The sequence below is a fragment of the Sparus aurata genome, chromosome 5, assembly GCF_900880675.1.
Source record: "Sparus aurata chromosome 5, fSpaAur1.1, whole genome shotgun sequence".
NCBI lineage: Eukaryota > Metazoa > Chordata > Actinopteri > Spariformes > Sparidae > Sparus > Sparus aurata.
The window spans coordinates 18,226,793-18,239,869 of record NC_044191.1 but is presented as its reverse complement, the minus strand read 5'-3'; the positions used below and the strand labels follow the sequence as shown (position 1 = coordinate 18,239,869).

The 13,077-nt window shown below is 41.9% G+C and overlaps 1 protein-coding gene across 2 annotated transcripts in view; it reads right to left on the bottom strand.

The window, feature by feature from the left end:
• fras1 (Fraser extracellular matrix complex subunit 1) overlaps positions 1–13,077 on the bottom strand; it is a 257,491-nt gene that overhangs the window by 26,080 nt on the left and 218,334 nt on the right. The window contains exons 41-46 of one of the 2 annotated variants that reach the window (XM_030416990.1): positions 11,809–11,999; positions 10,845–11,001; positions 7,424–7,687; positions 7,006–7,194; positions 5,685–5,804; positions 2,998–3,177 (exon numbers count right to left, since the gene is read on the bottom strand). In XM_030416990.1, the coding sequence (XP_030272850.1) occupies positions 2,998–3,177; positions 5,685–5,804; positions 7,006–7,194; positions 7,424–7,687; positions 10,845–11,001; positions 11,809–11,999 (1,101 nt within the window). The remainder of the gene's footprint in view (positions 1–2,997; positions 3,178–5,684; positions 5,805–7,005; positions 7,195–7,423; positions 7,688–10,844; positions 11,002–11,808; positions 12,000–13,077) is intronic. The other variant, XM_030416991.1, reaches the window with a different exon arrangement.

Genomic DNA, 13,077 nt, shown 5'->3' with positions numbered 1-13,077 from the left:
AATTAAACATTAAAAGGCCAATAAATAAAAAGTTAAATTAAAGCTAAAAACTGTTTATTTATTGGAAATTACTGTGTTTTAGCTGTATTTTATTGGTGCCCCCTTATGTCTGAATAATTCTGTCTTTTTTACAATACCTTTTTTTTCACTGTATTCATGACCACATACAATATGATATAAGAAGATGAGCAGACTAATGAACGACCTTACAGTGTACGTGACTCAAGTTTGACCTCAGTGGATCTCATGCGATGAAGGTGTGTGAACAACCCAGAGCTTTGCAAATGCCTGCGACTCACAGCCAGCAGAACTAATGAGGCCGCTCAGATCAGTGGAGCAGCGTGGTTTCCTCTGACTTATTATTTATGATTCATTTCTCAAAAGCAATGTAACTATACATGACTTCTGATTTGTGGAGCTTACAGCAGTTTCCTCTGAGTGTAATGGCAGGAAGACGCCGCAGCTGGACAGCTGCCCAACCTCTGAAGTCTTGACAGAAACTCATGAGAAGCTGCTCTTCAGCTGACAACAACAAAAGCTGCATCTGTTTTCTTGGCACAAACGACTCCTTTGTACTTTGTAAGTGTGTGCTCAAACTTGTCTCTAAAAGAAGTTGCGGGGGAACATAAAAAGAATTTGAGGTCACAGGTACCTTCTGACGAGTGCTCCACCTCAGACGGGTGTCACAACCTGAGCCAGTTAATAAGCCTTTTGAAGACTTTGACTTTGAAAGTGGGCACCGAAACAGTGTTCCTCTCTCTGTGCTGCTACCTTGACGCTCCTCGTAGGCTGACAAGCTATCCCAAAGGAGCAGGGAGCTCGCTGCTCATGTTAGCACGGAGTGACAGATTGGCTGAATGGCTAGCGGTAATTACCCAGAGCTGCTCTGTGGCTCTGAGGTGAACTGATGCTCAAAGATCGGAGAGCGTTGTTAACATCCAGCTAATTAGCATGCTGCGAGCGCGTCAAGCAATGTGGGGGAATCCATTCAGCCGGGGCAGAACGGCTCAATAGCACGGAAGTGAATTCTTTGTGGTCGGAGGATGCATCAATGTCCTTTTCTTTTCGTTTTTGTCATTGCATCGGAATGGTTTAAGGTGACGTACTGTGAGAGAAGATGTTTTATCTCCCGATGGAAATAAAAACTGTGAAGTGCTGAGGAGATGGTGCACTGGAGATTTAGTTAAGGCTGCGGGCACTCAATATCTGTGTGCCAAAAGAGGCAGGAGAGACGGAGTGAGTGTGTGTGCGTGTGTGTGTGTGTGTGCATGTGTGTTTTGTACTAGGCAGCAAGAATACATAAGAGATAAAGGAGAGAGGAACTGGAGCCAAGGTCATCAATACACTTCCCTATTGAGTTAATTATCAAAGACAGAATTAACTTTACTGTGTGTGCATCTGCAGCAAATTAATTAAACTCTCACATCAATGTTTGATTGAGTGCTTCTTTTATGATTATACAAATATGCAGTGGCGTTCCATAAGACCTGTAAATACACTTTAATATGAAAAGCTGGTGGAGTGACCCTTTAATTGTCCTTGAATAATGCACACCGTAGTATCACCAGTGGAACGTTGGGAGAGATCTTAAGTGAGATTGATTTTACAATAACATACCACACACCACACTTTTATCTCCTTTGCTAAATAACATTGCCCTTGAGCTTCTTCGATGTGTTGGAATGTGCATTTGTGAAGTGTTTAGTGTGTGACAATCAATGTAAACACTCGCTGACAGTATAAATGCTATTTAACTGAGGGTATGTTAGCAGTCCCGCCGCTGTCTCTTACTGTTTTGTTTATATCTCATTTTCTCCAGTAATGAAACATCCTCTTCATCACGTAGATTTAGTGAATTCAGTCATGAAAAAGGTTTTTGCTGATAAATGGTGTCTCAACAACCATTTACTTCCAGCTGTTCTGGAGGTTTTCTTTCATACGACAGTATCTTCATTAGCAGATGGAAACTGTTTAGATTTATATTTTCTCTCTCGCTTTAAAATGTTCTTTTTTTTTTCTAAGCACCTCAGAGACTTCTTGCCCACGTTAGCTGAAAGCCCCAGAACAGCTGCTACATGATGCTTTAGGTGAGGAATTTTTTTTTTTTTTTTTTTTGCCAACTGCTGTTTCCAACTTAAAAACATGACCTTTGAACCTCAATCAATTTCTGTTTTGTGCTTTAAAGCAATCCAGTTGGTTTTCCTTAATATTTCTAAAGCTTTGAGGTCAAGTTTGCTTGAGTCCGGTGCAATTTTACTGAATATCATAAGTCAAAAAAGATCAACCACTAGTCTACTAGTCCTGAAATCGAGAGACAGTCTCTGCTGTCTGCCCTGGTGTCTGTGGGAAGTTCAACACACACTGGCCTGCATGCATTCAAAATGTGCCGCAGTAGCAATGTTATAACTTTTATTCAGAATTCGAAACCAGTGCTCTCAAGTCCCATAATAATAATACAGACAAGTTGTGTGAATAAAGTCTCCAACTCTCCAAACTCTCTAAAGGAGCTCGAGAATAGGGCTGCAACTAACAATCATTATCATTACTGATTCATCTGCTGATTACTCTGCTTTATTCCTGATTAATCAATTAATCTCTTGGTCCATGAAAATAAAAATTGTGACAAATGCTCATCACGATTTCACACAGCCCAAAGTGACGTCTTCAAATAGCTTCTTTTGTCCAACCAAGACCGACTCTTCATTTACTGTGATAAAGCAGCAAATCCTTATATTTGAGAAGTTAAGGTGAGACAATCAATGATCAGTGTAGTTGGCAAACGACTGATTAATCGACTCATCGTTGCAGCTTTTGAAAGTCTATCCTGCAAATGTTTATTTAGCTTAACACCACTTTAAATAATGGTATGCAAATGTTTTTTGGATGTTAAATTGCTGTGTGGCACCTTTAACATGTTTGTTTGTGCAAGCCAATAGGGCATAATGATAACACTCTCCATCATAGGGATCACAGATTCAGCAGTAAGCGTTTTGCTACCTGGGCTGGCGGCGTGCTCCAGGTGACCCAGGCTCGTCTGCTTGGTGATGCGGTAGATGAGCTCGCCCGGCTCGCTGTCCTGGTCGCTGGCTGACAGCTGCAGCGTGGTCAGCTTCTTCACAGAGTTTTCATCCAGCACCAGGCCTTTGTTCACCACCACGGACGGAGGAAGACGGTCCTCTGGAGGAGAGAAGAAGAAGGTTGGCCAGAGAAGAAGAACGGAAAGAAAAAGAGACATCCAAGCAAAGATTCATTGATAAAACCACGGTCGCACATTCTCAGCTTATGGAAATAATTCACCCAAACGGTGATGATAAACATTAGGGGCCAATGTCTCATTGTGGTAAAAAATGAAAAGGATTGACTGAAGCTTTGGAGGAGGAAGAAGCTGAGACTTTTCGGAGAGGAACAGGGGAGGGAGAGAAGATAAGTGGACCGGAAGGATACATTAGGAGCCGGAGAAATGGAGAAATGACACAACTTTAAGTACAAAACCAGTAAAGATTAAGTTGGGTGACGGCGAAAGTGGGAGTCTAGTGTATCTGGAGTTGTGAGAGAGTGATATAAGTTTGAGAGATTTGGACAAACGGATTAGGAATGATTGAGAGGAGGGCAGGGAAGTAATCAGAGGGCAGTGTGGTAGGAGGAGATATGAGCGGAGAGCCTCACTGTCACATCTGAGAGGGCAGCGGGGAGAAAAACGAGAGGGAATAATACAGAACGGGATAAAAAGTGAGCCGGGAAAGATATGAGAGAATCAGGACTCTGTTCAGCCGTGAGGGACAGGCAATCCTTCAGTCTCCAGCAGCTTGTAATGAAGTCTGAATTTTAACCGCTGAACCACTGCAACAGTCCCCAGAAGGAAGTGAATGGAAAAAATAAAGTTTTGGTGTCTTCTCAGCCGTCACAGGCGACAAGGAACCATCCAGCTGACTGAGGGACACTAAAGTTTTATGACAGACCTGGCTACATTTACATCAACTTCCTATTTATTCATATCGAATGATCTGGCTAAAAAACCACTATCACTATGTTTAATCACAATTGACATACATTATCTGAATTTCAATCTTTCTCAATTTTGCAATAAAGATCTTGTCTTTTTTGGCACAAGCTCTTCATTTGCAATCCTGCTAGCTGTAACTGTTGCATTTCTTTTTTTCAATATGTCACCCCAAGGAGAGCCACATTTCCTCAATTACTCCAATCCGCATAGTCATCTCTGTTTGTTTGTTGACCTAGCTAGGGTCTGTTTGTCAGTGGTTCCTTAAAGCTTGTACACTGAAGTAACTAGACATGAAATATCATGGACCCGAAATGTAGACTGTGGACGCCTTTATCAGATCGCCCAGGCCTGGAAGAAAACCTGTCCAGAACCACCAGTAGTCCCGCCTTCAATTATGTGACCTTGTGACATCACATCATGTTACCACAAATTTGCATAATTTATAGCTAGCAGCTAGTTTGGCGTGTAAGAATTGATTAAGCATAGCTGCTCCGTTGTTGTTAGTGGTGCTGACTGAGGCGCGTGTGAGCTGACCAATCAGAGCAGACCAGGTTTTCAGGAGGGGGGGAATACAGTGCTGCAGCACAGGACAGTATGAGAAAACAGTTTGTTGTGTGCTTTAGCACTAAATCATGTAAACCTACTCTACTAGCAAGCCAAAATAAATAAGAACCTGACAATAATCACAGCATGTCTCCTTTTTTTTTATTTGGACCAGAGGATAATTAAACCTGAAACCTGAAGATGTGGTCGGCCCAAACACACACTGCATGATGCTGCATGACGATCAACTAAGGATAAAGATCACAGTTCACACTCTCAAAGCACTTAACGACTTGATTAGAAAGAATATAAATTAGACCCAGCTTGACTGGGTCCCTGGCCCGGTCTTTGTTACCAGGCTTTTCATCAGCAGTTGCTTCATTATTGATTCATTCTTCCCTGAAGTAAAAACAATTGCGCTGATACTATTTACAGTATCATCACATGCACATCATAGCAACGCAAACCAAAAAATTGTTTGCATGCTTTCCCCCAAGCAGTAAAAAAGACCCAATATGAATCAGGTTTGAAGGAATCCAAATAAATATGAATAAGCTCTGACCAGATGTTGTGATTTTTAGTTTAGACACATAAATTAAACCATTCATTAAAAACAGATTATTTCAGTACTAATATATATATATATGTATATATATATGTATATATATATAATATATATATATATATATATATATATATATATATATATATATATATATATATATATATATATATATATATATATATATCTCCCCTCCCATTTTGCCCCAGTTGGAAGGTTTCCATGCTCTCTGCTATAAATATAAAATCGAGACATAGTCTGAACTCACCTCGACACAGTCTCAAACCTTTTACTTCAAGGAAACAAGCATTTTAAAGTGAAAACTAACAAGCTGTCGAAGTGGTTTGGATTTAAATATCACTACGCTGTACTTGAAAATGTAACAACAGTGGCTTTTACAGAAGGCGGCTCCACATGATTCTTATTCAGGTTATGTCCTCGGTGCAGTGGCACATCAGTAAGCACGCAGGACAAAGGGATAAATCTGCAGTAATTGCCTTTCTTCTCTCCACTAAATGAAGTCACTTTAGCCTTTACTTTAACGCTGCAGGTAACAGGGGACGGAGGAGACCCTACCCAGCACACTGATGAAGAAGGACTGGTCGATCAGTTTGTTGCCCTCTGGATCGACCAGGTTGAACTTGAACGACAGGCTGCCTCCCTTCTCCCCCTTCTCGTGGCTGTATTGCAGCAGGCCTGCAAGACATAGACAAGCAATCAGTGTTAATCTAATGTTGTGTTTCAGATCCTGCATAATAGTAACTGCTGGGAAAGTGAGAGCATTTTAAACATCAGAAGGTTATTATCACATGAAACTACAGACATTAGCAAAATTATTGTAAGCAAACGAGAACATAAAGAGTGGACATTGAGCAGCCTCTACTCTATATTCTACTTTGAGAGACACATGATCAGATTTGAAAAGCAATCTGTTGAACTGCTTCAAGTCGCATAACAATTAGCAGACACTGTCCCTGAGCAACCAATTGAAGAATAATTTATGCATTCATGAGCAAACAGTGATCCATGATATCACAGTTCTATTGATTTTGAAAAGGTTGGCCTCAGCGCTCTGGTTACATTTCTCTGCAGACTCAAACTGGGCTCAAACGTGATCCCTCCCACATGATCTCATGGGGAAGCAGACATAAACAAAACCAGACAAGTGTGGTGCAACAACTTGCCATGGGAATGTGTTGCAGTGAGCAGAAAACAAAAGCAGAAGGTTAAACAAGTCTGTCGGGACACGTGGTCGACACAGGCTTTCTATTTTTCAGCAAGTACTGGAGGGGAGATTGTGAGTTTCTGTCAACAGCACCATCAGCTGCTCTGGGATGCCTCTCTTGTCTATTGTTGGTTGTTGTCGTTATCATCCAGATTTTAAATTGTAAATATCAAACATGTTTGAAAGGGTCAGGCCAGCCCAGATAATCTGTGCCAAACAGTATGCTTTGAATGGGCGCTGCACTTGCAACATAACATCAAAAAAGGCTCAGCTTTTACTAATAGTTACATCTACATTACATTAATACTACAATAATATCGGTATACCATTGGGATCAGCCAATACAGGCTTTAAAATTGAAGACTTAGAGTACACAGTTTTCTTATGTTACCCAGTGAATGTGCACATTTTGGATAAGCACTGTATGCCTGCATCTGCCATCAAAATAATAATGGCATTGTATGTTAATTCCTAAAAAGGAGAGACTTGATTTTCCCTGTAACTTAATTTGTATATCGGCATTGGAAATAGGCCAGAATTAGTCCAAAAAATATCACTATGTCAGATACAAGGGAAAATAATCAAACAACATTAATCCATATTACAAAAACAACAGAGTAGGACAGAATAAAACTGATAGAAAAGAGGACAACAAAAAACACAAGCCGACACCTTTGTTGACGTCGTCCTGAGTGAAGCTCTGAACGGGACCTTTGACAGAAATCTTCTCCACACGTCCGCTCTTGCTAAGCTGCAGTTTGCCAGCTGGAGGGTCTTTGGTCAGCACGTACCGGAGCTTCAGGCTGTCCGAGTCGATATCTGTACCCTTCAGATTCTGCTCTGTGATCTTAGAAGATGATCCTGAAATAATTCAGAGCAATCAGCATCTTTATCTCAGAAGTGTCAAAGTAAATGCAGCACTACACTTGCTGCTTGCACCCACACGGAGCCTGTGAAAAGTGCTTTTTATGTATTCAACACATTTTCAAAGCCTTTAAGACTTTTCTCACTCTTCTCAACCTGCTGAGACCTTTTATTAACACGTTACAGATCCAACAGTTTCTTCTCCCACCTCTCCCTCCCCTCTCACCTGCCGGGAGCTGCAGACCCCTGTTGACGGTCATTCGAGGCCCTTCGCTCTTTGTGACATCCATGGTGAACTCCAGGCGGTCCATGTGCGTGAAGATGCCATCAGTGACTGTGAAACCCATCTCATCAGCACCCCCGCTGACCGTTTCAGGTGTGTAGACCAGCAACTGGTCCAGGACGTCCTGGTAGGTGAAGGTAGAGCCCTGCGTGAGGACCCGGCCATTCTCCAGCGGCTGAGAGTAGAACTGCCGTCTGCGGAGTTTGCCTGAGGGGACGAGAGATTAATGAACCTCTGTTTTTGAAGTGGGTACAGGTGAGAGTACGTGCACACATGCTAATTGAAGCAGAATAGCGCAGCAGCTCAAACTACATCTTGTTAAGTGCCCTGATTATCTCAGTCAAAAGAAGGACGTTTGCGTTTTTTCATGCAGTACATGAAAGACACAGAAGGTCTTTGTCGGAGCTAATGAGAGTTTTCAGATTCAGCTAAATTACAGTGCTCTCTAAATCAAAGCCCAGGTTTAAATGAGATTTGAGCCTAAGTCTTGGAGCATAATGAGAAGACACACACACACACACACACACACACACACACACACACACATTAATTCTTTCATTAATTCATCCTACGTTTTGTAAATATTTGCCTGAGGCTTTTGGTACACCAACACAATGTAGCCTTAAGCAAGAACTTTGGTTTGAGAAAAACAGAATTTAAAATTGGGAGAATTATGACCTATTATGCTTCTTTTTTTGTTTTCCTTTCCTTCAGTGTTTTCTTTGAGCTCTTGTGCATATAAAAGGTCTAGAGTCAAAAAGCCAACAGGAGCTCCTCTCTCCCACAAAAAACACTGCTCCTAAAACGCCTCGTCAGTAGTTCCGCCTTTAACTCCACGTCCTCATGACATCACGCTACATCACCACGCCACACCATTTGCATAACTTATGCTTACACTTTCGGCAGAAGGGACGCTGTGTTACACATAAATAAAACAGAATATGTTATGTGAAAATGTCATAATTTGCTTATCCTTTTTGACATAATACTCTCCTGCTGTGTTGGAGTGCTGCAGGATCCTGAAGTCTTCATTCCCAATCCGTGTGTGTGTGTATGTGTGTGGGAGAGAGATGTGAAGACAGTGGGGAGGCAGCCCGATAAAAAGACGAGCTGCCCGGCGCTCATTGTCCCGTATGAAATCACTCCTGTCCTGCTCCCCTGTCCCATCAGCCGTACACGCTGCTGGTTTTATGGCAGCGGTACACTCAGTTTCACCGGCTGCTTTATGGTGCTTTTACAGAGGAGGGCAGGTGTGGGAGGGGGCTGTTATGAGGAATGTCCCAAAGCAGGTGTCTGACAGGGGGACGGAGAGACTACGGTAGTGGAGGAGTTGAAAATAAAACCCACCGAGTTCCAAATGGACATTTCTGGGAAAGTATAGAGGGAAATAAACTGAAAGGGATATCAGGAGGTAAAGATGGAACAATTTCACTTCAACAAGAAACAAAATTAGGAATCAGCTGACAAAAGCACTTACATTTTAACACGTTTGCTTGTCCTTTGACATTAGTCTTCTGTCTGACTGCTTAATATTGCACTTTTCACCAAGTTCCTCATTCTGTAAACTTTGCAAACATGGATATATTGCGAAGTAGGAATTATATATCTAACCAGTAAAAAGTTTTTTTTTTTGATGAAGCAATTTTCTTTGCGTCCACCAGGTCTTTGACAGGCAGGAGAGAGGACTCAATTTGGGACGGTGAGAGGATGACAGGAAAACAGAGTGTTTGGAGGTCAGTTGATTTGAGTGTGTGTCGTCGCATCGTGTGCCGCGAGTGTGTGAGGGATGGCTGCAGTCAGGGTACGGTGCTGCAGCCGACGGCCGGTGTGTTTGTCTTGTTTTAAACTGTTCGGGTGTCGGTAGTAAGAGTAATGTGTTTACGAGTGTGTGTGTGTGTGTGTGTGTGTGTGTGTGTGTGTGCATGCGTGCGTGTGCATCTCTATCACATTCAAGAACAATTTAATATCAACACGCTGATTTTCCTTTAGCATAACTCTGCTGGGCTGTTTATTAGTTTGTGGGTGTGTGTGTGTGTTTAGAGGGAATATCTGATAGCATATGCGTTGTGTTTGCGAACAGGTATGTGTGTGTATAATGCTAATATGTAGAATGCACATCTGTTTGCATACATTTCCTGCAGTGTCTCCTGTCTCTGTATGTGCATAAATATACATGAGGCTCTGCCTTTGAAGCAGCTCTGTAGCCGACGTCTCCATTATATTTTAAAGGCAGTAATTATGATGCCATAATAATGACTTAATGGCTGGTTTGCAAGAAACCACATACAGCTTTATAAACACTTTCATAACTGAATGGATGCACCTTATGAAAACGTGAGACATTTTAGTTTTGTGCTGCTGTTCAACCGTCATGATTTCTCGTGAATGTTTTCTTCTATGGCTCCTTTTTTAAAGAGAGCCTGAACTTGAGGCAACATAATTCAGCGCAACATATATAAATGTATACCGTATATATGTGAATTTACATGTTACCAGATTCTTCTTCCTCCAACTTTGGCATTAAAAGAGATCAAAACCTGAGTTAGGTGAACAATGTCATCCAGTATGTGGAGTCAAAGCCAAGCTCTGAATCCAGTGGTGAACATGTGTCCAGCCCTGATGGACTCATACAACAGTGTTCGTCTAAGTCTGGTTTGTCAGCGATTATTGAACTGAGGGAAAATCGTGAATAAACAGCAGGCTGATCTGTACGACCTGTATCTGACCAGGCTGACTGTGAAGGCACACAAGATCTCCATGGATACATCTCATCCAGCCTCTCCCTTCTGGTCGGAGGTATAAATACCCCCAAGGTCAAAACCAAATGAGCCAAAAACAAATGACCTTGGGAATTGCTCAAACAAGACATGTAAGCTGTACAGTAGGAGTCTTGGGAAATATAAGGGCCAGGGAATGTGAAATCAATGGATACATTCATTTTGACATTTTGTTGTGACAATTGTTGACATGCACTTTAAATGTCTGTCTGGACAGTGATGACATTGACATGATCTCAGGCTATTCTTGTTTTGGTCTGTCTGATTTGTTTTTAATGTGTCTGTGTTTTCTGCACACAAATTGACACAACATCAAGAATAAATCTGTCCTTAATCAAGCTGTTACTGCTCAGTGTTTGTGATTACATTTTCCATTTGGAAGACTGTGCTGTTGTTGAACGACATTATACCGAGACGTGTTTTTAAAATCTTGTTGAACTTTATATTACTAAGAGGAGGATGATTAGTCAGAAGTCCAGAGGGAGGATTTATTGCAGTGTTGTTGTATTAGTCTTGTTTGTAAGCTCGGTAGACCTTGCTGTGATTGCTACACAGCCGAATGTGTGTGTTCTGTTATCGGTGCTCACCGTAGGAAGGCTTCCTGATGATGGTGAAGAGGATCTCATTCTCCGGCGTGTCATGGTCGAGGACGCTGAGAGACGAGTTGGTGATGACGACCCCGGAGTTTTCCTCCACGTGGATGCTGCTGACTGACAATGTAGGTTCTCTGTCCTCTTGACTCTGCTGAGAGAGGAGAAATGAACCGCTTCATAAGATAATTGATAAAAATTCATTATAAATCTGACACTACTGTATTTTTGTTGTCATAGAAAGGATAATTTCACGCGGTTATGTCTCTACATAACATCACTCTTATCCTCTTTTTTCATGACTTAATAGACTTTCTATACTGACAACTCTGCTCTCACACACAAGACTTACTGTATGCATACGGCTCATGTGCAAACACACACTCCACAGCTCACTGACAGCCTCATCAATTCAACTCTGGACTTAAAACAGGCTGAGGTGATGGATTTTGGATGCTGAGTTTGTTCAGGCTGAAGGACGGAGCTGTTTTTAGTTTTCTTACACGAAGTCGTGTGCAGATCAAGGATGGCGCTTTAAAGGAGCCGCTCTGCGAGACGGCTCAATCTTGTAATGTCTGACGGAGCGGGCGTCATTTCTTTCCGCCAGCCACTGTCCTCAACTAAACTTGAAGAGCTCAGACAGTTACTGACGACACAGAGCAGCTGTAACAGTGTGGTTCAGTCTTCAGGGTTAAAACTTGAGTTACTCTTCTTGATGAAAAATGTTGTTTTGTTTATTTCTGTGTAAAAATAGAGTTGGTTCCAGCTTCTAACAAGGTTTGTGAGCCAATGGTGTAACGCTGTTGCTATCACATGATACCCATGTTTCGTCAGCATCAAGAGTCTTTGGTTGTTGCCAGTTTATGGAAATAAAAAAAAAGTATGTACGCCCATTTTACTGCACTGCCCTGACATTCAAGATGTTGCACCAAAAACGTTATGATACACAGACACAAGCTACCTGGATGTCAATTTCAATGTTGAAAGCTTCTGTCTGGCTGTGTCCGTCGCTGATGTAGAAGCTGAAGACGTCCTGTTTGGCCTGAGTTTTGTGCTGGCTGTCCTGGACATAGAAGATGTGGTCTGACGTCAGGTCGTCCACAGAGAAGGGCGCATCAGGGGTGACAACCCGCGAACCGCCAACTGATCCTCCTGGTGGGGCGACAGGATGGACAGATTGAAAATCTGAGAAAAAGTATGACGTTAATTCCTTTAACTGATCAGAGGTCCATGATATTTTAGTCTGTTGCTTTAAATGTTTTTTCCCTTAAAAAGCACTCACATTCTGCTTTTAGTGAAATTTTGTATCACCAGCTGTGGCTTCACATTCTAGTAGCACTTTGTAAACTGCAACATTTACCACACCACGACACAAAACTCCTGAGGCTCTCAGGTGACCAGTTACCCGGCCGTCACTTACAACATCTGACAGCTGGAATGACAGCAAAACCCTGAATATCCTTTTTTGCTTCACTTTAGCTGGAATCGTCTGGCAGTTTGGATGCAGGATAGAAGCACACAGCCGCTTTTACAGTTCTCTACAACGCTGACAGTCACGTCATCGGAGGAGAGTCGTGAATGTGCAAAATCAACCTTGAAATCTCTGAAGTCTGAGACAAAAGTGTGATTGTCTTCGTCACAGAAGATGGATGACTCCACGGTGAGCTGAGTCAGGGCTCTGCAGGGAAAAGTCGATGTGTGTGCGTGTGTGTGTGTGTGTGTGTGTGTTTCAGGCACAACAGTAAATCACATCACATCTCCATCATCTGGTTGTTATATATATACGAGGAAGGAGGAGAGTCTCTTATCTGAGCAGAAACCCTCGCAGAATCGTAATCAGGACGGGAAATCACCTGCAGTCACCGCAGAAACGCTAGGGGAGATTTTGGCAATGTCATTTCTTGTTCCGTTCTCAAACATGGTGTCGGCTGATTTCGGGGGGCAGAATATGGAGATTGAACAGGTCTAATGGAAATTGTGAAATTGTTTATGGCTAGACAACAGGAAATGAGTTTTTCAGGGATGTGAAACACAGATGCTGTATAATATCAATCCAAGAATTCACAGTGAAAACTATACATAATTACTTCTTCCACAACTTTAAATATGTCTGAGACTAAAACTAAACTTTGGTTGCTTAAAAGGAATATTCAGCTCTAAAAAATGTGTACTTAATTTATTTCAGGCCTCTGGATACTTTGTAATAATCTCATTTTGCTGAGGATTTTAA